This window comes from Pleuronectes platessa, chromosome 9 (genome assembly GCF_947347685.1).
Source record: "Pleuronectes platessa chromosome 9, fPlePla1.1, whole genome shotgun sequence".
Classification (NCBI taxonomy): domain Eukaryota; kingdom Metazoa; phylum Chordata; class Actinopteri; order Pleuronectiformes; family Pleuronectidae; genus Pleuronectes; species Pleuronectes platessa.
In genome coordinates this window covers 12,599,857-12,625,974 of record NC_070634.1, presented here as the reverse complement: position 1 = coordinate 12,625,974, position 26,118 = coordinate 12,599,857, and the positions used below count along the sequence as shown (strand labels likewise).

At 42.4% G+C, this 26,118-nt stretch overlaps 1 protein-coding gene across 1 annotated transcript in view; it reads left to right on the top strand.

The window, feature by feature from the left end:
* Window positions 1–456: 456 nt before the first annotated feature.
* The window catches only part of LOC128448155 (zinc finger protein GLIS1), a 74,928-nt gene continuing 49,266 nt past the window's right edge, over window positions 457–26,118 (top strand). The window contains exon 1 of the mRNA XM_053430719.1: window positions 457–745. Within this exon, the coding sequence (XP_053286694.1) occupies window positions 457–745 (289 nt within the window). The remainder of the gene's footprint in view (window positions 746–26,118) is intronic.

The window sequence follows — 26,118 nt, the reverse complement described above, 5'->3', positions numbered from 1 at the left end:
TCCAATATCAGATTTACGACAACACACACAGCCGCCTCGATCCAGATGTTATCTTCCCAAGAGAGAGAGAGAGAGAGCGAGAGAGAGAGAGAGAGAGAGAGAGAGAGAGAGAGAGATGCTGATGAGTGATCCTCACTGGGAGAGGATGCTATCGGTGCTGCGTGCAGATGTGCCCCCCTACTGTTTGCGCAACATGCAAATCTGCGCAATCAGCCCTGCTCTTTTCCTCATAGGCTCATCCGACCAGGTAGGTGTTACCCAAACATCTGGAGCTCCACACTGCTCTCTCCAGATGTCTTGATTCTCCCTGCACCAAATGAGCGCTGCACTTTTGCACAAAAACCGCGAGTGTGAGTGACTCCACTTTTTATGATTGGTTTCCTCCCTCTCATGCATGCGCGCAGGTAATGTGAAGCCGCAACACTCCACTTGCATGGGAACGCCAGCGAGTCATCGATGCAGAACTCCTCAGCGCGGTTCGGGATGGTGAGCCACTGTCAGGCGCCGGTGTTCGCGGACTTCCCCGGCGTGGCGCTGTCCGCGTACGGCGGCAAGGCGGACGTGTGTGCGCGGCGAGGCGGCAGCGGCGCGTTCGGAGCGCAGATCTGCCGCAGCCCGCAGACCTACGACGGCCAGGCGGCTCTCATGAACTGCTCCGGCCAGAAGCGACTCAGCGGGTCCGAGCAGAAAGCGCATCTGGCGGCCAAAGCTCCGCGGTCGTGCTTCTCTCTCCCGCCCATGCAAGGTAGGTTAAACCGTGGAGGTGTTGAACTGATGCTGCAGAGGTGATCAACGTTGATTCAGCAATTAATAACGTTTACCACAGAGGTTTTAAAGCCTTCATTCGAACACACCATAAGGATCACACTGATCGAGTCAAACATCTGCTGCTCTCAATTTTCCAATCCAATCAATACTTGATATTGATCAAAACCACCATCTTTAATCATGCGTTCTCCATATGGCTCCTCTGAAGAGCATCATCTGTTTGATGCAGCTCTGTTTAGCCTCGTTTAGTTGAGAGCCCTGTTTGCAGTTGTGGATTAGGTCTGCTAATTAAACCCAGAGCTCACTTGGATCCTGTGCCAGTTCTTAAATAACTCCATGATCGAAGTGTGTGTGTTGCACATGAAGGCCATGTGGAGGGATGTGCAGTGTGCGCACTAACTGCCAGGCAAGCAGTGTGACTCCTGCGGATGTTAACAAGTCATGGCTGCATTTTAATTCATGGGTGGATTTAGTGAACAGTTTACTCATTTAGTTAAAAGTGAAGGTCTGTGGCATCTTCAAGCCTTCGACAGGTTGGAACAGCCCTTTAATGAATGAATGAATTGGGGTTTGCTCCTCTTATTTAGCTTCTAATTTTTAATATTTTTCAAATCTTCCCCTGCCTCTGAAGAAAATAACTTAAACTCTGACGTCTGGTCATCGGTGAGAGCGACAACTTTAAAACAACAATCGCACAGATGAGATGAGCACTGTCATACAGATAAAGCATCCAGTGTGTGTCTGTGTGTGTACATATGTGTGTGTGTGCGTGTGTGTGTGGAAGAGCTGCTCCATCCTGTTTAGACAGAGTGTTGTTGTGAGAGGGCGGAGGTAATTACAGCCCCATCCTAAATTATGATTAGACGGAACAGACTTTTATATTAGCAATCATCCTTGCAGCAAGAAGAGGATCAACGGATTTGATTATTGTTTCTTCTTGCTAAACACAAACCATATGTCTGCCGAATGTGTCTCAGCATTTATGAGTTCTCTCAGAGCACAGTTGTGCCCTCGCTCAGCTTTCCATCCCCAGCATCCCCGCACCAGAATGAATCGTCTCATTGTCTCTGCAGCGCTTTTGAACTTGCTTCCCGTAAACTGTGGGAATGCAAGATGTGTTGTGTGTTTGTGGATTATGTTGTGTAGATTAACGCTGGAGCAGACGCGCACACATGTCCGTTTGTTTTCTCTCTAACTCGGCGGGACAGTTGAGTGATATTTTCATAATTTCAATATCTTTGCGGGTTCATGAATTAAAATAGTTTTCAGACCTTTCCGCAGAGCAACCCCCCCCCCCCCCCCCTACACACACACACACTATTTCCTGAAGCAGATATTCATTCAGCAAAGTATCAAAATGTGTGTTGCACGACTTGGCAGTTGCACATTTACATTTGTCTTTGCCCTTATATTTGAAAAACAACACTTATTGGATTTAACCTGTACTCCTGATGTTGCTGTCTCTGTAGGAATACGATCAGACTTTTTAATATTGTTCTCCAGCCTCTCTCTGTGAGCAGGGAGTATGAAAGCGATCTCAGTGCTCATCAGTCTTTTTGTATCATGCCTCATTTCAGGCTGATCGTATTACACGCTCCCATTAAGGGACGTTTTCAGCCATTACTTGAGATTTATACGGAGAGGAATCTCTGAACAAACACAGGCTGTAATATTTATCCTGATGGAAGTGAGACAGCGGGGAGAAGAACTTACCTCAGATGGGAGATTTCTGACCGTGAACGTGTAGCCTACGCTGTGATTGCAAAATTTAAACAATTACTCAGTGATCAAATACAGTGGAAAGGGGATTTTGCAACTAATTGTCAGTTGTATCATTTTTTGTAGGTACGCATCTATGGCCAGGCAAGAAAACGTTATCAATTATTAGTGATTTTATACCAATACATATTCATATATTGCTTATGCATTGTGAAAGCACAGTGACGAGGTTTAAAATGTAATTGATCGACCTCAGATGAGTAAAATGTTTTGCAGTTTTTCATAGGTTTGTCGTTCTCTGCTCATGAAGAAGAGTTTAAACCACAACCTTCACTCAGGAGCAAAGAACTGTCTTTAAACTTAAAAGAAATATTTATCAATATAGACTGATCATTATTGGCCATATTGCCCGGCATTAAAGACACAGGACTGTAGTTAGCTTGTGTTCAATTATTCCCCAAAAATGCAAATCTATGCCGTGATACTTATTTTTGATTTTATGATTTGTTGATTTGTTAAGTGTGTGTTAACATGTGTCTAATAAGTGAAGTGAAAAGTGACACAGGCAGGGTTTTAATAATAAATGAGTACATTACAGACTGTAATAGTTGAAGTGCCGTAATGTATTGTGGCTCTCAATCTTTTCCATTTTAGTCTGTTTTCAGACGATAAAATATTCTAAATTAAAAAATAAATCCTCATCAGAGTACTCTTCTTGCTGCACCTCTGCTTTTTAATAACTGGTCCCAGCTTAATTTCAAGGAAAAATCTCAGTATTTTTCTTTGCATCAAGTTGAATGACGCACAAATCACTGCAGTGAACAGTTTTGGAACGCCGTGTGTGTGTGTGTGTGCTGCTCTTGAATCGAGTAGCGGCTGATCATCCCCAACACTGCGAGTCTATAAAATGTGCTAAAAATATTAGTGCCCACCAGCAAAGAAAATATTTAGCCTGCAAAGAAAAACACTTTGACCCCTCTTGCAAAGAGAATATCAGGTTTGAATGAAGTGTGTACTCTAGCATCATTTGATACCTTACTAAAGTTTCTCCTGGCCGGGACGATGCTGCCGATGTCTGGGAGCTTATTTGGGGAAAATGTTTGAGTAAGAGGAGTGGGCCGGAGTCCCACAGTCCGTCTCTCAGATACATGTCTGTCTGTTTATTCAGCCGGAGATGAGTAGTGGACGTTTGGATCATTGTCAGAGCTTTTTATTTTTCTGTGTGACGTGTTTTCTATAAGTCTTCACATACAGTCCTTATACATACACCTGTATGCGTGGACACAAACCCACCAGCATCCATTTCTAATACATGCAGACACTGTGCCAACATATGCTCAACACACGCTCACTATGCCACACACACATACGGTATGCATATACACTTTTTTGTGGCATTGGCACCCATGTTGAATTCCCTCTAACTGACATTTTCCTGTGTTATTCTGCAGCAGCGTTCACAGACGTCAGAGTTCAGGGTGATAACCAGACTATTATGAGAAACAAGCGACCGTTACATCTCACTATGAGCCTGTCAAACACTTAATGACAGATTCCCAGTGGCCTGTGAATAAATCTTGTTGCGAGTGAACAGAGGAAACACATTAAGAGTGTTTTGTGAAGTCTGTCATTCTAATTAAAGTGTATTGTTTATATTTTCATTAAGAAGAACAGTGGGCAGTTACAATTTACCTGAAGAAAAAAGCTGCATGATATCGATTTCACTTTGCTTAAAAAAAGCACAGAAATATTCCTCTTAAAGAAATAATATAGAAATCTAGTTGATCCTAAAGTTTAATTTGAAAATACATATCATTATTACTACATAAAAACATAATCTCATTAAAGCCACCAATAACATGGTGCTCAGTCTAACTCATAAGGGAGCTGGTTTACACATTTAAAATATCAGTTGGTCCAAGTGTCTTTTTTGTATTCCTTTCCCTCTAAATAAATCTTGAGTTTCGTGTCACGTTAAATGTTTATACAGCTGTAATTCTGGGAAAATGTTTGCTTCTTGGAGTTTTGAGTTTCTTAAATTGCCCCGGACTTTAGCCTTATAGTTGTTTTAGGTCCGGCTTTGATGCATGCACAAGATCTATTTGTTTATTCGTCTTGGATTTCAGTTTCTGTCTCAGTTTTGCCTTGTGTCACTGTGACATTATTGTACCAATTTGACTGAATCGGGGCTGTGACAGGAGGCTTTACAAATCAAAGTCTCCAGAGTTTCTTTTGTGGCGGCTCAATGGTTTTGTGGTTTTGTTGCTTATTGTTGAAAAGACCAAAGAGATGGTATTGGATCCTAAATCGCTGGAAAATACATCCCTAATGGAGGGATTGATCAACAGGGGGAGATGATTGAGCAAGTGACAGAGCAAATATTTTGGTGAGAGTTTTGACCACAGTTTATTCCATGTTTGATTTTTATGCTCTTGAGTCAGTCAAAGTTTAAACGTCATTCGCAGCTGTTGAACAATTCAAAAGAAGCTGTGTGGATAGAATAACACCAATATGATCATGATCTTGTACAGGGCGACTACTGGATCAGTGATTTGCTATGGTTCATGGCAATCTAACTGTGAAATCCAAGTTTCTAGTGGTTCAGATTGTGATAGGAACAGCAGGGGAAACCAAAGATCTTTTGCCTCTAACATCGTAACAGGAGCGATTTGGAGATTAAAGTGTTAATATGGCTGACTCCAACCATGTATTCGATGTAAAGCAAGGTTTATGTTTCCATCAAGCTTCCAGTTTCGTAAGTGTAACAGTAAAAAATTGTGTTATTAATCTTTTGATAGTGTATCCAATGGATATATACTTATTTTTCAACTAGAACACTGGCCCGATACCTCCATCAAGGCACGACAGTGTCTTTAAATTCAATCAGGCCGTACCCAATTAAACACACTCATATATAAGTCCTGTGACTGATTTCATGAAGCTCCACAAACTATCTCTTGAGAACTTGGAAAAAAATTAATAATTGTACACTCGATTTCGCAATATTAAAGAAAGTGAAAAAAAAAGATCCTGGATCCGCCCTCTGATTTGGATCCACACTCAAATTGAATGGGCTCTTCCCTAACCCATATTGCATCCTTCTACCAAGTTTTTTTATTGAAATCTGTCTAGTAGTTTTTGCTTAATACTACAAACTATCAAACAAACCCAGATTTAAACCTAATCACCTTGTTGGAGGCAACTATACTGTAGCAAGGCTGAAAATGAATCATGACTTATAATTAAAAGCATCAGCTTCACAAGCAACTGAAAATGTTGTTTTTGTGCCACACGGACATTCATATTTGTCCAGAAAATAATTATATTACAGCAATACAATCGATCCTTTCTGATTTTGAAACACATTTATTTTACTTTACTGAATCCCACCTCTGTTGGAAAGAGAGAACGTAAACGTGACATCTATTAAAGTAAAATTGAAGTAGCTGAGGATCTCAACATCACTGTTGTTCAATAGAACCAAAGGTTGTAAGAGTCAAACCAATTTTATGTCGACTCTCCCTCCCAGATGTTGTGAAAGACTGATCCACCCTCAGAGAAAGCCTTTTACTGTCACTGCAGCTAACAAAGATTTGACCTTTTATTGATTATTGAACTGGTGGTTTAATTAGATAGATTAAATGACCAGATTATGAAAAAAATTCTGATATTACTTGTGAATTTGAACACATCTGTATTTTTAGATGGAAAAACAAGACTCTGTGAATAAGCAGCCAGACGTCCTATCTTTAAGCTGACGTGGCTCTCCTCTACATCATGTGTTCATGTGTATTCTCATCATAGCAGCACAGTAACAATAGCATTCTTCTCCCAAGGTTTCTCACCAGTCAGTACATTCCCATGAACTAAGAGCGAGCCTCAGCCCACGTCTCCTTGCGTCCCCTATGAGCTCAGCAGTGAGTTATGGGCAAACGCGAGGGTGCTGCCTGGGAAGGGTGTTTCAGGGTGTAAATGTTTGCAGCATGTTCCATTGATTCATAAAGCCGAAGGCCCGGTGATGATTCCTCAGCGGTATTCCTGTAAACCTCTGTCTGGCTGAGAAGTCGAGGAGGGAATGCTGGGTAATGGAATGAGAGCGCTTCCTGAGTCACAGCCACTAGAGAGGCAGATTGAGAGAACACCCCAGGTCTGGCATCTGCTCGGCTGAATCACCTCAATCAAACCTGACCAGGAATAGACATGACGTGTGTGGAAACAAGAGGTGAATGGCAGAGGAAGAGATGAGCGCTGCATGGACTTGACGGTGGTTAGATTCAAAAAGAGAGAGAAGGGAGATTTATGGGAGGTTGTGACGGTTGCTGCTTCAGTATCTTCAGCTGTTGTCATCTGAAATTGCAAAACGAACATCAGAATTTGAGCGCAGTCGAATCTTAAGTCCGTGTCTGTCAGGTCAGATGTTCCCATTCTCTTGTGACCAGTGTGGTAGGACTATGGCATCTCGCTGTAACCAAAGGCATTCTGACTCTTCATGCGGCCAGTGAAATCCAAACAGCAAAAAAAAAACACGATCTGGTTTGAGTAAGTGTCGAAATATCTCTGGAATACCAGGAGAAATGTGCTCTGGGCCTCAGTTTAATCAGCAGAAAGCTGCAGGGTTGGCTCTGATATGTCATCATAAAAATGTATTTTTAGAAGCAAACTTTTCCTGGAGAAGCTCTTGCAGATTTTTCTCGCACTACTCTTTCGACGGTGAGAGGATTAAGCTGCCAGGTCTCGTGAATTTAGATTTGTTTGACCTTAGTTTTAACTATTTGTAGCAAAGATGAAGAGACTTCTCTCATTCTCTCGCCTGGACAGTCATGCTGCAGCTGACTGCATGTCTATAGCGGCGGCATTACTCATGCATTTTCAGACAGCAGCGACTCCTCTCGCAAACCTCCCTTCGTGAATGACTTAGCACACGGGTGGGTTTTTGATTTACATCTCAGCTGTGCCACTTGCTGTTCTTGGCTCGACGCTGCTGTGTTTCATCAAAGAAAAATCCGCTCTGCTCTGACTGTGGCAGTTACGACGGCCGTCCGCCGCTGCGCAGCCTCTGCCAGAGCGGGGCCGAGAGCTGATGGGGCCCTTGCAGCTGTCAGCTGGAGAGAGAGAGAGAGAGAGAGAGAGAGAGAGAGAGAGAGAGAGAGAGAGAGAGAGAGAGAGAGAGAGAGAGAGAGAGAGATGTGTCCGTAAGGGTTAGGGATTCACTGACCCCCATAAATAAGCACAGAGAGCACAGATTGTGTGAGTGTGAAAGGGAGGTTTTGGCTGATGAGTCAATCATGCTTAGGCTGCTGTTTCAGCTTTTCCACTACAGAGTACGGCACCATCAGCACTTCATCTCATTATCTTTTTCAACAAGGTTATGTTTTCCACCACCGTCCATTTATCTGTTTGTTGGTTGGTTTGAAGGATGGGACATGGGCCCAGAAAGTAACCATTCAATTTTGGAGTGGATCTGGACGAAGGGGCGGATCCCATAAGTTGTTATCACTTTCTTAAATATTGCGAGCATATATTGGGGACTGAGTGTTTACAATCCAAGTCAAAATCTGTATCTAGCTCATTTAAATGTGGTTTCATTGGGGGTAAGCTTTTTTTCAGCTGCTGTATGGTAACAACTTTTGGTGCAAGTCAGGACATAGGAGCGGATCCAGGAATTAGACTGTATAAATATTGACGAAGCATTTCAATTTCCTCCCACTATCCAGAAATAATGCTGCCATCTTGCATTGACAACTTCTAATGGAGCCAGAGTCTGTAAAGTAGTCTCGCCGATACAAGCATTTGACCAATCACGAGTAAGTCTCAGCTGTCAGTCATGATTGTTCTTGCCCCGTTTTTTGAACATCAAATACGCAATGAAAAAACAAACAAATGAGCACTTGAACATTCATAAATGTGATAAGTACTACCTAAACTGACAGACAATATCTTTATAATCCCGTTTGATTTATTTGACCTGTACTCTGACCTTTTAGTATGGTTCATGTCCCATCCGCTAACATGGAGGAGGTAAGATGTATGACCAATACTGCAACCGGCCACCAGGTGGTGATTGAGACACTTGGGCTTCACTTTTTGCGAGCTTTCCTGCTGTCCATCTTAATGTAGTCCATGGTTTTAACTGTGATCAAGAGTAATAATTACAGTTGTGTAAGAGTTGCTAAGTGTGCATCAGAGCTTTGTAAACATATCACTATTTAAAACTGCCGCAGGTACAGTTTCAAATGATCAGGCTCAACTTAAATAGTGTCTGAAACGGCTCTATTTTACAAGGCTGGTCATGTTGACGATTAATCAGCCAACAAAACATTGGCGTCAACCGAGTGGTCAAAAACAAACGGGCAAACATGATGCAAGCCGAAGCTGTTTTAATGTCTTCATTAGAACGCAGCAGAACGCAGCCAAAAAGATTGAGTTTTATTCTGTCTCTTGTTCTCTCCCCGTCTGTGCCAGGAAGCTGCCATGGGGCAGTGCCCAGTCAGCTCACAGCACCATTGGCTGGCGCTACCCCAGAGGACTCTGAAAGACATTATAAAGTCTAATAGTGCAGTTTATATACTTTATTAGTAGTCATTAATAGACGCCCAAGCGTTCTGGAAGAATTACTTATTCTCTAGTCATGTGCAATCCAATCCAGTCCCTGTGCTGCATTAACTTGCTTACCAGGACTAATAAGTACACAAAGGAACGAAAGAATGAAGTTCGCTCAGAGAAAAAAAAACTTGTCTGTGAATGATGTGGGTTGACATCAATCACAAACCCTGAGCGTGACAACTTGCACTTCTGTACTCCGCTGATTTGGACCCAGATATTCATATGTGCATTACGTCTTGGCAGATGCAGATCTGTTCGCATTATTGTCCCAGAGAGAGAGCCAAGTTTCATCATGCAATATCTATTGAGTTATTCTTTCGAGGAGATGTTTTAACGCACTGGCAAGCAAGATTTCTGAGTCTAAATTTATTACAGCTCATTTATGGCTCAAAGTCAAGACCTCTAAGGTTTCATCAGTGCAGAGATTGATATCGTCCCGTTCATCCAGGCAGCACTGACGCACAGGTGGACCGATGTTTTGTCAGAATGTTTCTTTTTTAAGTAGCACATCTGGAGAGCACTGCTGCGCTGCATGATGGGAGGAAGCAGAGGATTTTAGGAAAGTGATGCTGGTGCCCTGTTCGAGTTAATGCTTGTAACTCTTAGTTGCGGGGAGCTTTGCCAGGTCGACTCTGGATGTTAATAAAGTGCGGAGGGCTCCATGCCAGCACTGTGATCTGTGATGCTTAGGGTTATTTTTACAGACTGTTTTTTTACTCACAATTATATTTGAAAGGGAAGGCTGTGGCTTAATATCTGCAAGGAGATGGTGTATGTGATAAGAAGATGCAATTTCCCAGGATGTGATGCTGCGGAGGGCATGGGGTTTTTTTCATTCTGTGGGAATATGTTGTGTATGAGAACTCCCTGAAGTACTGAAATGGCAAACAACTCAATTTTATTTGCATGCTCTGCTTCAACCTAGCCACACACTCTACCACGTTGTGGTTGTCTAACTACAACCAGAGACATAATGGTGCCTGAAGTGTGTTTCAACAACATTGTTACTCGGGACTGAACGTTGCTGATGCCGTTTCCACTTCTTCTCAACTAATCCAAGAGTTCTCCTCTTTTCCTCTGTCACATGTCAGTGTCTTCTTTTAATGGTCCTTGACAGACCGTTGCCGAACAGGGAGTTGAAGGACTCTACTGTAAGACGACTTTGGCTTGTAACTGCGGTGCTGATGTAGCAGTCTTCTACAGATGTCAGCTTGATTTCACCCTCTGGAAGTGAAAACTGCATCTCACAGATGAGCTGGTTGCTCTGCCCAGTTTCCTCTGGAAACAATGGATACATCTGTTATCTCCTGGCTCCTGTAGTATCTGGCTGATTTACATTCTCTTTATCAAACTGCATTTGAAGGAAGGCTGTGCAGTTTTCGCTCTGTTGGCAATGTATGCCTGTAATCCTGAAGGAGAAAATGGTTTGGCTGGAAGCCGTTTTGTTGAAGACAATCGGTTCTGTTCTTCTTTGATTTACTGTTGCCAAGATTAAGTATACTTGCTTTACTCCATTTGAACTGAATCTCATAAGGGCTGTGCAATAAGTGTGTTAAATGGATCCCTGTAAGACTGAGTAATAGCCTCAGTATGCACTCTTCATTAACATGCTCAACATCCCCCCTAAGACCCAGAAGTCGGCTTCTATAATACACTGCCTAACACAAACATCATGTTGGACACTTATGGTTTCTTATGGGGCTCATTGTTCTCGGTTTTAGTAGTGAGGAGTTTGGGACTCTCTCTCACTGTGTGTGTGCATGTGTGCTTGCGCTAAAGTTTTGGTCAAAGTCCAGGACATGACGGACGAGTTGATCAACTCCGAACATCAAAACCTTGAAAAACCACTATGAAAACATCCATCCACCACTACCTATATCAGGGGGTCCTTCATGGCTCAGAGCTGTTGACAGTCACAAGAGGGCAGAAGTCAATCCCAGTTGACATTGGGTGAGAGGCGTGGTATAACCTGGACAGGTCGCCTGCTTATCGCTTTGCCAACATACAGAGGCAACAACCAATCACCCCCACATTCACCAATCTGTATGTTTTAAGACTGTGGGAGGAGCCAGAGTACCCGGAGACATTTCAGTGCTAAATGATGAACTGACCACAACTTGTTGCTAAAAACTGACCACCCAATATCTCAATACATTAAAAATATAAAATAAATGCTGAGCTACTGATATATTTCATATCTTCCATATCGTTCAACATGGAGATAGTATTACAGCTGTTTAATGCTTTGGGACGGTTAAAGAAGTAATTGTGTTTAGGTTTGTGTGTTCTTGTGGGTGTAAACCATAGACTGGATATAAATTATTAGCGACATGACTGCTCCCTAGAAGTGAATCCAAAACATTTCGATCACCCCCTTGCTGCGGTGAAGGTCATTAATCCCAGCTCCTCCATGTTAGCAATTGGGACATGGAGCAAACTAAAAGTCAAAGTGCCAGAAGATAGTTTCTTTCATTTGAAGTATTTGTTATCACTCTGATGTATTTTCAAGTGTTGATTTTTCTTGTAAATGCAGTTGTTTTAGTTTGATGCTATAAAAGCGGCGGTCAATACCAATTATTTTAAATTATAATAATAATAATGACACTAATGTTTAGCAGCACTAGCATGGTTTTATATTCAATAAAGATGGTGGTTATGGCTGGGTTGTGTAAATAATGGAAGTTGAAAGCTTTGGGAACCCACATGCTGTCGTAGCTGACCTGACGTTTACAGCCTTTACCTCAGCTCAACTTTCAACCTCTACAACAAAGCAAGAATCCATCCAGAGGAGCTTCACTCACCTCAAGACTGATACACTGAGGCTCTTGGAACCATACAGGGTTTCATACATGGGTTCAGAGAGCTCCTCGAACCAATAAATGTTCCTGTAGCAGGAAATGTCTCTTATATATCACCAGGAGTTTTTGACAATAACCTTTAGGATGAGTTTCTGGCTCTCTCCCCAGTATATCTTCCCTGAAGCCTAGTCATAGATCTAGTGGACAGATAGAGGGTGTGAGCGAGGGGGAGCAGAGCTCCAGTTCCCAAATTTCTCGTTATTTGTGTTTATCTAACTTTTACCCTCTAAATGTCAGTTTGAAGCACATGTTGACCAATACCCATAAAAAGCCTAATCAGGCACTTAAAGCTTGACAGTGATCTAATAGGCGTTTGTTTGAAAGTTGAAATGAATTAGGCAGCGTCAGAGCCATGACAGCCAGGTGCTGAGCACTTGGCCCAGTGAACCAGAGCCTCGGCCAATTGGAAAATGCTTTGCAGAATTTATCTGCATCCTTCTCCCCTGACAAATTATTTTATTGTTCCCACACAGTTGGTTTTAATTTAGTTTTCTGGCTAATGATCAGCTGAGAGCATGTGGGCTATTGTTATCCCTATCATGGGCTATTCCCTTCTTCAGATTAGATACTGAAGACTGGAAGTGCTCAAATGCGATAGAGCCCCCCCATGCCTCACAAACTAACAAAGCCCTAGTAGATAGCGTAAGAGGGACAAACTTGATATGCTTATGCTTAACAACAATCTGTGTTTGCTGTAAGGGCCTCTGTGGCATGACCTTAGCGACTGTCTGTCAAACCGGGTAACGCTGCTTCCAAAAGGAGCAACTTCTGTAAAATCCCCCCTTGGCGAACTCCAAAACCCCTGTTTCAAAACCTTTAATCACATTATTCAGTGTGTCTCATGTACTGGGACCAGCAGATATGCTGTGTGAGAGCTGCAGATGGGAGAGATAGAGTGAAACTCGCCTCGCGTCCGAGCCGTGCACTCTGCCTGACCCGAGCTCAGTGCATCAGGACTAGGCCGCTAATCTTTTACAAATGCTGGGAGTCTCCATGACCAGGCCCTCGCTGAGACGGCTTAGTCAAAACAGCCCCTCTGCTCCTGAACACAACCTCGGCCCGTAGCTTAATTCAAACGCTGATTAACTAACAAATACCTGCTGCTTGTTCCACAACATTACACAGGCCGGTGCATTCTGCAGCGCTGCATGGAGTTTGACAGTGTGTGCGCTGTCCCATAGAGGAACTCACAGGCCTACTGTGTTACAGACTTTCAGGGTTTCTGGGTAAAATGATACACTCACTTGTTAAACGAGCAGCAGCTTAAAAATTCCGAAGATTTTTATAGTTTAATTTCGCACTATAGCTTTCAGGGGAAGTGCTTGTTTATCTGAGCGGCATTAAACTATGTAAATGAAAGTTTAGCAAAGATTTTTACAAAACCTGTGATATTATACATAATGGGATACAAACAAAACAAAAGGCAACAAAGTGCAACAAGTTGACGTATTCTTATTATACTACATTACATTTACTGTGCAAATAAATCACCACTAATCAGTCATGAGTAACAACTCACACAGACAAACAAACCAAACAGCCAAGATTTTAACTGCTGGGCTTACATTGCATTTTTATGATTAACACAGTGGCTGCTTTAGTGTCAAAGTTGCCTCATCGCGTCTCCTGCCAACCCACTTGACGGGTAAAAGCCAAACAAATATTTTCAGAAGACGAGGTAGGTAGAGGTGTCGAAGCCTATTTTTCACATTTCATTGTTCTGTTCTTAGTCTCCACCCTTGTCCACTACCTTCCCATTTAGATTTTCATAATTTACACTTTGTGATTTTGCCCTGAACTCAACTTTGAGCCACAAACAAACAAACATGCAGTCCAGACCTGCTGTCAGGCTCATGCACAGAACCGGACTTTGTACGTGGAACCGTTGGCGTGCCGGGCTTGTCAAACTTGTTGAATTAAACATCTCTACTTGTGCTATAACCTTTGAGGAATGTCTCAATGTTCCAAATGACAGTGATGCACCAAATGTTGTGAAATTCAACTAAGTACGTGTGGCTTCAGCACTTACTGCTAGTGATGAATAATTCAAGTTTACTTTTGAGACATTTTTATGCATCTACGGTGCTTTGATTCTCAGGGTATCCATAACTGATTTCACAGAAATAGCAGTGTAGTGAAAGCGGCCAGCATAAACAGTTTCTTTTCTTTTTATTTGTAAATTTTTGAGAACACTTCGGTTCACTGGGAATAATAAATCGTCCACAATTTTTGCAACAACACAGCTATAATTGTACTGAAGAATGTGGGTTTTTATTCCAACAAGGGGAAAAAATATGTAAGTTCAGCTATAAAGTGAATAGAATGAATTTAAAAAATATAAAGCTTAGCGAATACTTTCATTTGAGGGCTGAATAAAGGCTGCCGTTTAAATAAATGTTAAATATATAGCCCCTAAACCCGCAATTCAAGAAAAGTCAACAGAAGTTGTTAGCTATGTCCTTGGTAGCTTTAGCTGTAAACGTAAATGCACAGTTAACCACAGTGCCCACTTTTACAGGGCCAGATCTGTCGTTTGACACATAAATATGGCCAATCTAGGCCACAGTAAAGATGCCAGTCTTCTACAAGCCTCAAGAGCTCTGAGCCATGAAGGACTCCAGCGAGAGAGGCAAAGCATCAGTATATGTACATTTCAGCGTGCCAAAGTATACTCATTTAACAGCACAAAAAGACGTGCTCTGAGAACCCGCATGTTTATGTCTTTCAAATGGCTTCTCTTAATTTTTACTCGCAAGGAAACAAACATTTGCATTTCAAAGTTCTTCAAATAAAAATAAATGAAAAGCAAACGCTTTTATGGGTTTGGAGACTATGTTGGAAAACAGGTCAGGGAGCGAAATGAATATTTTTATGGTTCGTAAAAGAGCTTCACAATGAATGCCAGGTTATGTGAAAGGCTTGACACATGGTACAGGCCAGAGCCCTCTGAGATTCCCTCCGCATTCAGCCTGTGCGCCTTGGGCCCAGAGGAGCCAAACAACACACATGGCAGACGCCAAGATCCAAATGAAGAATGATTTCTTTATTTCTGCTTGTTATCGTTTGATTGGGCTTCATCTCACCACAGATCCATCCAAAAGTCCACAGACTTAGAACCTTCCCTTCTTCTTTTTGGGTATATCACTCTGAGTGTTCAGAGCCATGAATGTTTGCTCGGTATTTGCTGTGTCTTTCCTTTTTGTTACAGTATTTTTGGAGAATATTTGCCTCCATTCAAAGGAGGATAGACAAGGGTAGATATTGGTAAAGTGGAACAAACTTGACCATTTCACCTTATCCTTGAACACAATTTGCGCCTGAGTTGCGTCAGGTAGATTTTCATCTACAATGGTGGTGAGGACAACAATTCCCATGATCCCACTGGTTCACGATGTCATCAAACTAGTTCTTCTGTTATTGTTTTGATTGAGCCATAGCATTACATTTACATATTGTACATTTAAGACTTCATATCATTTATATTGTCTTGTTTAATATAATGTTCCATTTGTATGTATAAGACATACATATCCTCCATACTACTATGACTCATGAAACTTCCAAGTATTTATTCTGTGAGACTTCAGATTTATTCTCAGTGTAAGCTGTTGACCTGTATGTGCTTTTGCTCCACATGTCTTTGTCCCACATGTGTCAGTGCCAAGTGATGTGCTCAGTCATTACGATTTTACTGACTGTGCTGGGGGCTGAGCCTCGGTAAAACAGAGCAACAGCCAGGTTCCGACTCCGAAATAGTTTCACTCCTGAGACAAAACCCGTGTCTCACTTTGGCCAAACCACCAGCAGCGAGAGCAGAAATCATAATAACAGGAATCTTATTACAGCCATTAAACAAGAGAGGGAACAACTCAGGAGGGCTTTAATGCCTGGACATCTGAAATGCTTACGCAGTGAGAATATATTTGCTCATAAAGCTCTTTGATGGTGGCCCAACACTGTGCTGTTGTCTGTATAAATAGCTTTGTATTGACCTTCCACCGCACTAGATTGAGTGTGTTTCCTTAGGTGTCATTTGGTACCATTTGGGGCTTTTTACAGGCCCCACTGTGCCTTTGTCGTTGTGACCGCGGGTGCTCAGGAGTCATCACTGCTCAAGCAGTCGCCAACGCTGGGCTCTTCCGGAGATGAAGGGTCGACTATGAACTGCGGCCTCCTCCTCCTCGTCCTCCCCACAGCAGCCTTATTGAGCTGTGTGTGATGTGAAGTGATATATAATGTCCGGTAGACTGTCCATCTCAAATTACCTGCGGAGCACGTTCCCGCCTCTATGTGTGATGTGTGTTGGTGAGTGTGTGGGGTTTCGATGGGGGGTAGGTTGCTCACATGCCCAAACCTTTGGTTAATGAGGACTCCCCACACAATAAAAGAATGGTATTGCTGACTTCCTTAGGTATGTGTGGTTTGAAACTCAACACAGGTTTGCTCAGTGGAAAAAACCTGGGGCCCTCTCTTATTTATTCTGTATATTTATGAAAACCCCCAAATCACGTGGTACCCCATAGCGGATGGGTCCCTCTACAGCTCCGGTTATCGGAATAACGCCCCATTCAGCCGGGTTATTCAGCCGGGTTAATGCCCTTTGGTTGCAGTTCTTGACGGTGGTGTAATAGTGGCTCTGCACAAGATATTGTCACCAATATTTTGAATCAGTTACAGAATATCAGTTGATGTACTAAGTGGGTCAGAGGTGTCCACAACTGCAAAACAAATACTGTCTTCCAAATTTTTTTGTTTTTGCTGAAACTATTTTCCATTTAATGAAGTGTAGTTGGTTTTTAAAACGATTGATTGATTGATCATTGTAATTTCAAAACAGTTGCTAGAAGAACATCTTGTAAATCAAGCAGCACTCGATTTCACACACTCATAGTTGTCAGTCCCAAGTCTTAGTTCCCAAAAAGTATTGAGTTCTTTCTTGGCCGATATCTCATCCTTCCCACAATTTAAATAGACATTTGTTTGGTAGTTTTTGCGTAATACTGCAGAGACTCAACAGTTCCCTTAGAAACCTCATTTAAATGAACTATATAAAGGTTTTTATTTGGCACCACACCACACTGTTGGGGGGGGGGGGGGGGGGGTGGCGGCGGATACCAACATGAAAAAACAATGGGGGGACCCGCTGTAAGTTTCAAAAAGTGCCCCCAATTTTTTTCAAATGCACCTTGATTTCAGTCAGTGGGGTCAAAAATTTTCCCCTAAAAAATTGTCAATTTCCTACCCTGGCACACGCTCATAAATGTCACTCCCCTAACAATTTTTCTTTAAAAACCTTAAATTATTCTCTGAGAAAACAGTGACAATGTTGAAACATCTCACCATCTCACAATGTTAAAGAAAGGGAAAAAACACTCCTGGATCCGCCCCCTGATCTGGATCGACACCAGAACTTTAAGAATTTCCCCCTGGCCCATACCTTATCCTTCCACCATGTGCTGTGATAATCAGTCCTGTAGGGTTTGCGGAATCTTGCTTAGGAGCAAACTAACTAACAAACAAACAGGCAGGGGAATGAAACATAACGTTCTTGGCTGGGGTGATGTGAAATCATCTCACCTCATTCTTTAAGAAACCAAACACTGGTTTACAGCACATCATCAGATAATTACTCTACCATCTTTAGGGTTTAGATTTTCCCACATAGCGGGGCATCAATGTGTCCTATGTTTAACATGACATTTGTTTTGGGGACACAGGAGGATTTAGTCCAAAGCAAATCAATTTACTTCATAGCCTAAAATGTAAGAGTTTAGAAACTAGTGACATGAAACAACACCGATAATCGAATCAAAATAAAAGCTTCCCCTCTGTGGCTCCGCTGTCAAAGCCGATTGTTGGTCTTTCAAGAAACTCGTTTCGGAGCCGAGTTAACCCTCAATCATCCTGAATGGCTAATATTCACTGCGAACACTGTGGAGAAGCACGGGCCTGAACTCTAGCCGCAAAACTTCAAAAGCCAAAGCAATTACTATGCATGCTTTGAACATATCCTTTTCACAAAGTAGCATTTCATTTTTCTTCCTGCACTGAAACAACAAAAAGTAACATAGAAATAGGAAGTGATATTGGATTCCTCGTTTAGTTCCCTGAAACATCTGGTTTGGTCCTTGTTTGAAACAACCAGCATCTCCTCTGAGAAGAACAGAAGGTTATGTGTACTATGTAGGTAACGAATAATCATTTTCAAATGTTGCTGCATTCAGACGTGATCTAATTAAAGACTCAATCGGACCACCGACCACTTTCCTCCAAGGTTTATTCATCTATTTCTCCACCACGGCTGCCTTTCAAAATATTCAGTAATTGCTCCAAATTGATTAATGGTTTTTACAGAAGTCCTATAAATCTCCAGTTCTGTCAAAGTGTAATGTGAGTGGAGGCGGAGCTGGGCGAGAAGACGAGGGAGTGTCTATCAAATGGGGCTTGATGTGTCTTCTACATAGAGAAACTCATATAATCTGTAGTTGAGATTAGCCCCTGTCATTTCTGAGGAATTTCCTGGCATCTGTGTTCAATCACAATCTCTCACAGATTTAGACTTGCTTGTAAATACTGGGTGCTGGCTTAAGAAGACTGAAGGAGTACTGTACTAACAGACTCAATCAGGCCAAAGTGAATAGGCCACTGGTGCAGAGATAAGCTAAGCTAACAAAGTCCTACTACAGCGAGCTAGTGTAATGTCTGGAAGCCCTGGACATAGATGCCCCCATACCTGAGATTAGTATGAGTTTAATCTTTTTCATTGACTCAGTGCTGAGTGTGCTCATGTTCTCTTGTCCTGCCGTTTCCGTCATGCCGTCAGCTCAGGTTCAGGGATTCAATATCAGTGCAGCCCTTTACAATATGTCAACAACCACAGGATGAATTACCATGAAATCCAGTGAGCCCAGAGATGACCCCTTGACTTCTCCTCATGTGCCACCATGAGGTTTGAATTTGAGAGAGAAGTCAGAGCAACTGTTCAGGTGCCCCTCAGTATGAACTGTAACCATTTTGGTGATCCCTTTACTGCATTTCAAGACATCGGGTTAGATTTAGTTTCGTCCAAATTTTTTGTTTATGACTTAACATCTGCAAAAGTGGTATAACGGGATAGATAGATATCTAGATAGACGGACAGAATTTATTGATCATGAGGGAAATCTAGAACAGTGTACAGATGTCAAAAGAACAAAAAACTGACGAAAAGAATACATAAGATCAAAGTTGAAGAAGAAGGAGCTGTTGCAACAGGCTGCCACTAGGGTGACACCATCGTATATTCCCATCAGCTATAGCTATACTTGTTGTTTAGCAAATGTTAGCATGCTAAAGCACTAAACCAAGATTATGAGCATGGCAAACAAAATGTTGGCCATATTGCTTTGAGCATTTTGCCAGGCAAAGATTTAGCTCCAAGCAGTGCTTTGTCAACAGTAAGTGCAGCTTAATAGAGGAGCTAGCTTGGCTGGAGACTCTTAGTATCGTTAAACATAACAAACCAAAAACCCTATTATTTATTTTTATCTGTTCTCTTGTTATTCATTAAGTTATTCTGCGATAAATCCTTTTTTATTCTATTCATAACTTATCTCACCACCTTCTTAATATGTGAAAATCCTTTCTGGATTCTAAATAACTGCACATACAACCCACACCAAATTAAACTAGATCTGAAAACATCCACATGGTGCAATTCTTGCTAATAAGAAACAGAATCATCATAATAATCCAATGTATAAGCATTCACGTTAATATATGCCTGTATTAACAAACATGATTATCTTTTATAGATAACTGTGGCTTTTACAGGGTGCATTGCTTCACTTCCTCAGTTTTATAAACAGATTTAAGGGTTCATGATGACTGTAAACTTTTATCACTCAAATTGTTTCCCCCAGTTTTTATGCCATTTGCATAAAAAAATAAGAGAAACACAGTAATACTTGAGACTTTCTTTTAGTGCTTTGTCACATGGAATAAAATTCACAACGAGGATAAAGCCATCATTACAAATGACCTCAGTTTGACAGAAGTTATTTTCCTAACCAAGTCGTTTTGAGCCGTGCAGATTTATTATACTATTATCGTAATTTTGGCAAATAGAGGGTCATACTGATGTTTGACTAATGGATCTGATTTCACTACAGTTGCAGAGGGACGTCTGCTGTGTTTTGATATGACTCGAGCGGGCACTCGGACAAAACACGGCTTCTGCATTAAATTGCCATGTTTACTTTTTACAGCAGATTTATATACACTGGTTATTCTCCTGAGTGCAGGTACACTCACACTCACACACAAACACACACACACACACACACAAACACACACACACACACACACACACACACACACACACTGATGCATTAACGCACTAAGGTTCAGAGCCTAAAATCTTTTGAATAAACACTGATTTAAAAAAATGTCTTGTACATTTTTAACACCATGTTGTTGTAGGAATATAATTTGATTCAGTTGAGAAGTGTTTCAGTCTCACCTTTAACACTTTCTCTGAGGGTGTGGTGCTTCCACTGCTCCTCAGTCTCCAAAGCTGCGGACTGGCTACATCACTCTGCCGCCTCCCCAAACAGAGCAGCCTCTTGTCTGAGTGTGAAGCATGGATCCCTTGCCGAGGTTCCAGCACTCTTGGCTTGGCGTTGCTCACCAGCCCTATAAAGGTGTCTGTCACCTAACCAGACGTCACTGTCACGTCTGCCAGGCAAGTGCATCACATCTCGTCAGTCTGCCGGCTGTCAAGCTGGTCCAGTCCGCAGCTTCGTGCTCTGGTCTTTATAATTATGTGGCTTTTCGGTTGAATTCTAGGATGTGGTTTGGCTGAGAGGCTCCTCGTAAAACTTTTTGATTAATCCTGGCACTGTAGAGATTTGTGGCTAAAAATCTTGTTATCATAGTGATTGTCAGGATCGAGTTTTGGCTACTAGTGGCTTTAAAGTGGTTTGTTGACTATGCACATTTTTGATGGAAACAAAATAGTTAGAAGCGATGCTTATTTTTGCGATAATCAATCATTGTTCCATTTTAAAGCCGTTCCCAGAGGTCAGTGTGCAAACAGTGTTTTCTACCATGAGTCATTTTCTTTGAATTTCCTGGCGATTTAGTTTGTGTCTCATATCCTGAGGTCTTCTCTCTCTGATCAGATATCACCATGTGGTTATTCAGCTCTGCTGCTTTTGAAATTTTGAAAATCCCACTGTCACAGCTGTTTGAAATGTAAGTGCATGACTCCTGGATTATTGAATACTGATGAGTGTTTGGACCAGATAATAGGCCCCATGATCTGGGAATGTATGAGTCAAACTTAATGTCTAATGGAAATTGCTAAACATTTATCTTGAAAAAGGGGTAAATGATACATCAAACCTTTTAGCTTTGGAAGCATTTATAAATATACAAATTTTAACACATTTTCACAATAAGTAAACCTAACCCTTTTCAATCAATGAAAAGGGGGCATTTAACAATGTTTTTCCCGTTATATCTACAATATTAGTCACAATAGCTCATGTCTGCAGTGCATAAAATCATCCAGAAACAAAGTTGATAATGAGTTGTATTTGTAACCTTTGGAAAATTATAACCTTTGCTTTTAAAACAGTCTCTGGACCTCTGTTACCTGCAGGTCTTCAAGTCAGACAAAACTTTTTCTAGTCTCTTCACCTGTCGGAGATGTGCTGGAAGCCGTCACCAGTGACAAGGTGCTACCACCAGGTGGTGACATGCACAAGTGAACAGTTTTAATTATGTTAATGAGGAGGGACAACACAGGAGATGATTGGCTCTGACTGTCGATAGGAAGTTGTGGGATGCTATCAGGGGTGAGCACAGCCAATCAGTGCATCTTCCTTTGTAGAAGTTTAGGGACTGTGAGAGATCTAATTTTGTATGAGTGTGAATGAGAGAGGGAGTGTGTGTGTGTGTGTGTGTGTGTGTGTGTGTGTGTGTGAGCGTGTATGTGCAGTGACATAAACCCACAACATTCTCTCCTGTGTTTGGTTTTCGACTCTGAGCATCCCCTCATTAATCCGTGTGGTAAAGTGGCTGCTCTCTGAGACCGAGCCTGGCACCGAGCCTGGCACAGGGATATGGGGGGGGGGGGGGGGGGTTGAGGGGCTGTTGACTGCCAACTATTTGTTTGTGTTCATGACTGCGGTTAGCGCTGCTCCATTTGAAGAGCCTGGTATTATGAGGCCGTCTGCTTCCCACAACATGTGTCCGCTCCTCTAAAAGGCAGGAGGGCTAATCATTTATCGAGTGCTGCATTCATCAGTGTGACTTCAAACTGAGTGCCGCCACTAAGTACCAACAACCAGTCACACTGCTGAGCGCGTAGCTTATTTTCCAGTTGTTATATATTCATAATTTCCATCCACCCATTATCTATAACAGTTCTCCTTTGAGGGTCACTGCGGAGCCTGAGCCAATCCCAGATGCCGTTGGGTGACAGGCAGTGTACACCCTGGACAGGTCACCATCACAAGGCCAACATACAGAGACACACAACCATGCAGAAAGGTTCCGCTCTGCATCGGGATTTGAACCTTGTCATTGTGAGGTGACAGTGCCAATCATGGCACCACCGCCCAACTAATAATTTATAGCATTTACCTTGATGCAGCTGAAGTCAGATATTTCTGTACTGTGCCCAAACATTTAAGGCCTGCAGCTGAATGCCTCTGGAGCCGCATGACTCCGTCTTATTCACTCCAAGTTTTTTTTTTCTTCTTTTTCTTATGTGTTTTTCTTCGTCTTCATAACAGCTAATCTGAGGTTATTGTGTGACCGAGCTGACCATGAGAAAAAATGCTGAGGAACAAAGATACCTGGTCGAGAGTGGCTGAAATCAGCCAGAACAAATTGATTTTATCCTCATGAAAGTTCTCATGTCTGCTGGTACTGGTAATCCTGCAATGAAAACACTGACATTTCTGTGCTCCAGCAGTAATTTAATAGAGTTTTTTTCCTTCTTCTTCTCCGTCTTCTTCCCCTCGCAACGCACCTGCGTTAGGAGGAGCTTTCTCCCTAGACGTTGTTATTTTTCATTTACTTATGCCCCCAGGTTTTTCAATCATACATCCATTACTAAGCAAACAAATAAGTTTCCGGGCCTATGCCGTAGACACAAATATAGACATGAGTTATGAGATTCAGGGAAGCTGGGAAAGGCTTTGGACCTTAATACACAACATCTGCACAGGACAAGATGCACAACCAGAGCGTCCCACTACAAAGTCCTGCAGCCGGCTGTTGCACACTTGTATGTGTTGACCTTTCTAATGTGAAAACAGGGAGGGAAAAGGTGGAGGGGGAGCATGGCAGGTGGGGGTGTTGGGGCCGACAGGAATAAAATGATCATTATTAACTGTTTAAGTGCTGAATGTTATGATTTATGGAGCCAAAGTGGGGCCAGTTGAGGTGTCAGGTTGGATTTCCAGAGGCATCTGTCTTGCGGTTTTGGCAGCTTGTTGTACCTCGGGTTCAGATGTTTGCATCGCACTCCTGACAACCCAACCCCCCTCCGCCCCCCCCACCCCCCAAATAGCATCCTCTCGCTCCTTTAACTACAGTACACCTCCGATCACCTCCCCCCTTCTTTCCCTCTCCCTAAACCATCTATCCATCCTCACATCTGCTTTTCATTGAGGCCTGCATGTCTCCGAAGACTTGAACGCATTAAACGCTGGCACAAGCACGGTCTCACTCTGGCACTTAACGCAACGCTTAGGTGACTTAAAAGGGAGAGGCGAGAATTATAGAAAATGAAGTGTCACCGAAATAAAGAATCGCCCCCAGATTACCACCAATTACAGTTAATAATGGTGTCCAGACCATCTGCTGATCAGATGGAGGAGTGTAAGAGAATTAATGATACCGGAGAGAGAGAGAGAGAGAGAGAGAGAGAGAGAGAGAGAGAGGAGAGAGAGAGAGAGAGAGAGAGAGAGAGAGAGAGAGAGAGAGAGAGAGAGAGAGAGGGAGAAGGAGAGAGATTCATTGAGGGAGACAGGGAAATAGACTTTCAACTATGTGATGATGTGGTTTGATCTTTTCGTTGCTGTATGGGCTGGAATGCTTTGTACGGTATGGTAGTCATAACTGCGTATCTTGGAATAATAGCCATGTTGTTTCAGAGGGGTTAAGTTCTGCTAGATTGGAGACATGTGTCTGCTCCGCTTTATTAGTCATTTATTAGTCACTGAGGTCCGTGGAGAGTTTTTTAGCCAAGGCACAACGTTGCTGAACTCGAACACGACTCTGGATCATCAGCCCCCGAGGCAGCTCGAATAGGTGTACGATTACGGCGCGATCATAGCTGACCGTGATCCCCGAGATGAGAAATTCATCCAGCAGGTGAAGCGTGTTCAACAATCAATGTAATCACCATCTCAGGGACCGCAAACCTTCTAATAAGGAGTGAGTCGTGCCCTAATTATCAGAAATATCGAGTCTGCGTTCACTCACCGTTCCTGTCTATTGTCTTATTGTCTCATTTTCCTGCCTCCATGGTCACAGTGGCTGCAATAATCAGCAGGAAGAAAAGGATTAGAAAGCACTTTACACTCATGATCGTGATGCACCGGAGGTTTACGGCTTTGTGCGCCGTCTTCCCGGGGGACTTTTGACAAGAAGGCAGCGTGACAAATGGATGACATCAGAGCAGACATAATGCAGGGTTATTGGAACCTTGTTTCTCTCCACAAGCTCGGCCAAAAACATAATCATACATCTCCCAAAACAAGTTCTCAAATAACCCAATTTATCCCTTTATAATTACGCTCTTGTTTGAAGCATTAGTTTATACATTCACGTGCAATGGAGCGTACAAACTGGCAAACTGCTTCTTTAATTTGACTTCTCCTGTACATCTTAATGAGCTCAGCTTACCGTCGTCCTGCAGCAGTGCTCACCAAAGGGAGCGCGCTGCTTTAATAACACAGCAGAGGAGAGGAGGCAGCGGGAGCAGTAGATATCCTGTGAGGACATTTATCGAACAGAAGATACCACTTAGGATGTAACAGAGTATTACTAGACATCATGTTCTCTAAAAAAGGACGACTCCTCTCCTAACTGAGCTTCTTCCAAAAGTGATTTTCGGTGGTGTTTGGGGAGGCAGATAACAATAGCGTTCTTATTTTTGCCTGCGTCTTTGGTTGGCAATGCTGACATCAGTGGCTCCTCTGTGCGGATGAGCCAGCACATCTGTACGTGGTCTCCGTACAGAGCACAACACTTGCCCCTGGTGCTTCTGGCCCCGTCCTGCCTCTTTCTTTTCTCGGGCTTTCTCTCTGCCCCTGCGTCCCTGGTCTCACGCCCTTAACAACGTCATACGTAATTGGGTCTGAATGCTTGCAACTGTGTATATCACAGCAACATCCCACCCTGCTTGTTCTGAGATGCTTTCGACAGTTGGATGTTGTACTGAACTCGGCTAAACGCACCCTGTGGAGTTTTCCTATGAACAAACTCAATGCTGTGTTTATATTCAGTGTTTCTTACCAACATGCAAAGTGTGAATCTTTGAAGTCTAACAAATGTGTTGGTTGCATTTTCCTCCTCTTGCAACAATAATTTTTAAATAGTATTGACGGGCACATTTCTGTTCCTTTAAATCTTACCATTAATTATGGGGTGAAGGTGGTAAGGATGTGTGCTTATCTGTGTGGATGATGCAACAGAAATGGAGACGCAAATTATTGTGCTGTAAGGGGTCAGGAAGTCCACAGGGGCTCTATTATGTATTGTTAATCATATCAGTGGATCACTCGCTCATAGTTACTCATTCATTCACTCTTTAACTTGTCTTTCTATACTTGTGAGGACTCACACTGCCCGAATGTATACCCTTTGCATATCAAGGGCTCTTTGAGTTTTTATAACATCCTTTGAAGTCCTAAATTATTACATTTTAACACTTGTTTTTGAGGCTCTGTCCTTGTTTGTTGTCGTGGTTGTCAACTTTTTACTTCCACCAAGGATGTTGTGTTTTTGCCCATCTTTAGGTTTGTTTGTTAGCAGGATTATGCGAAAACAACCAAATGGCTTTCAACGAAACCTTGTGAAAGGATGGACCAAGAAAGAATCTGTTATATTTTTGGAAAGCATGCTAAGGGCACTGATATCTTGAGTGTGTGAAGTTTGGTGCATTGAATTC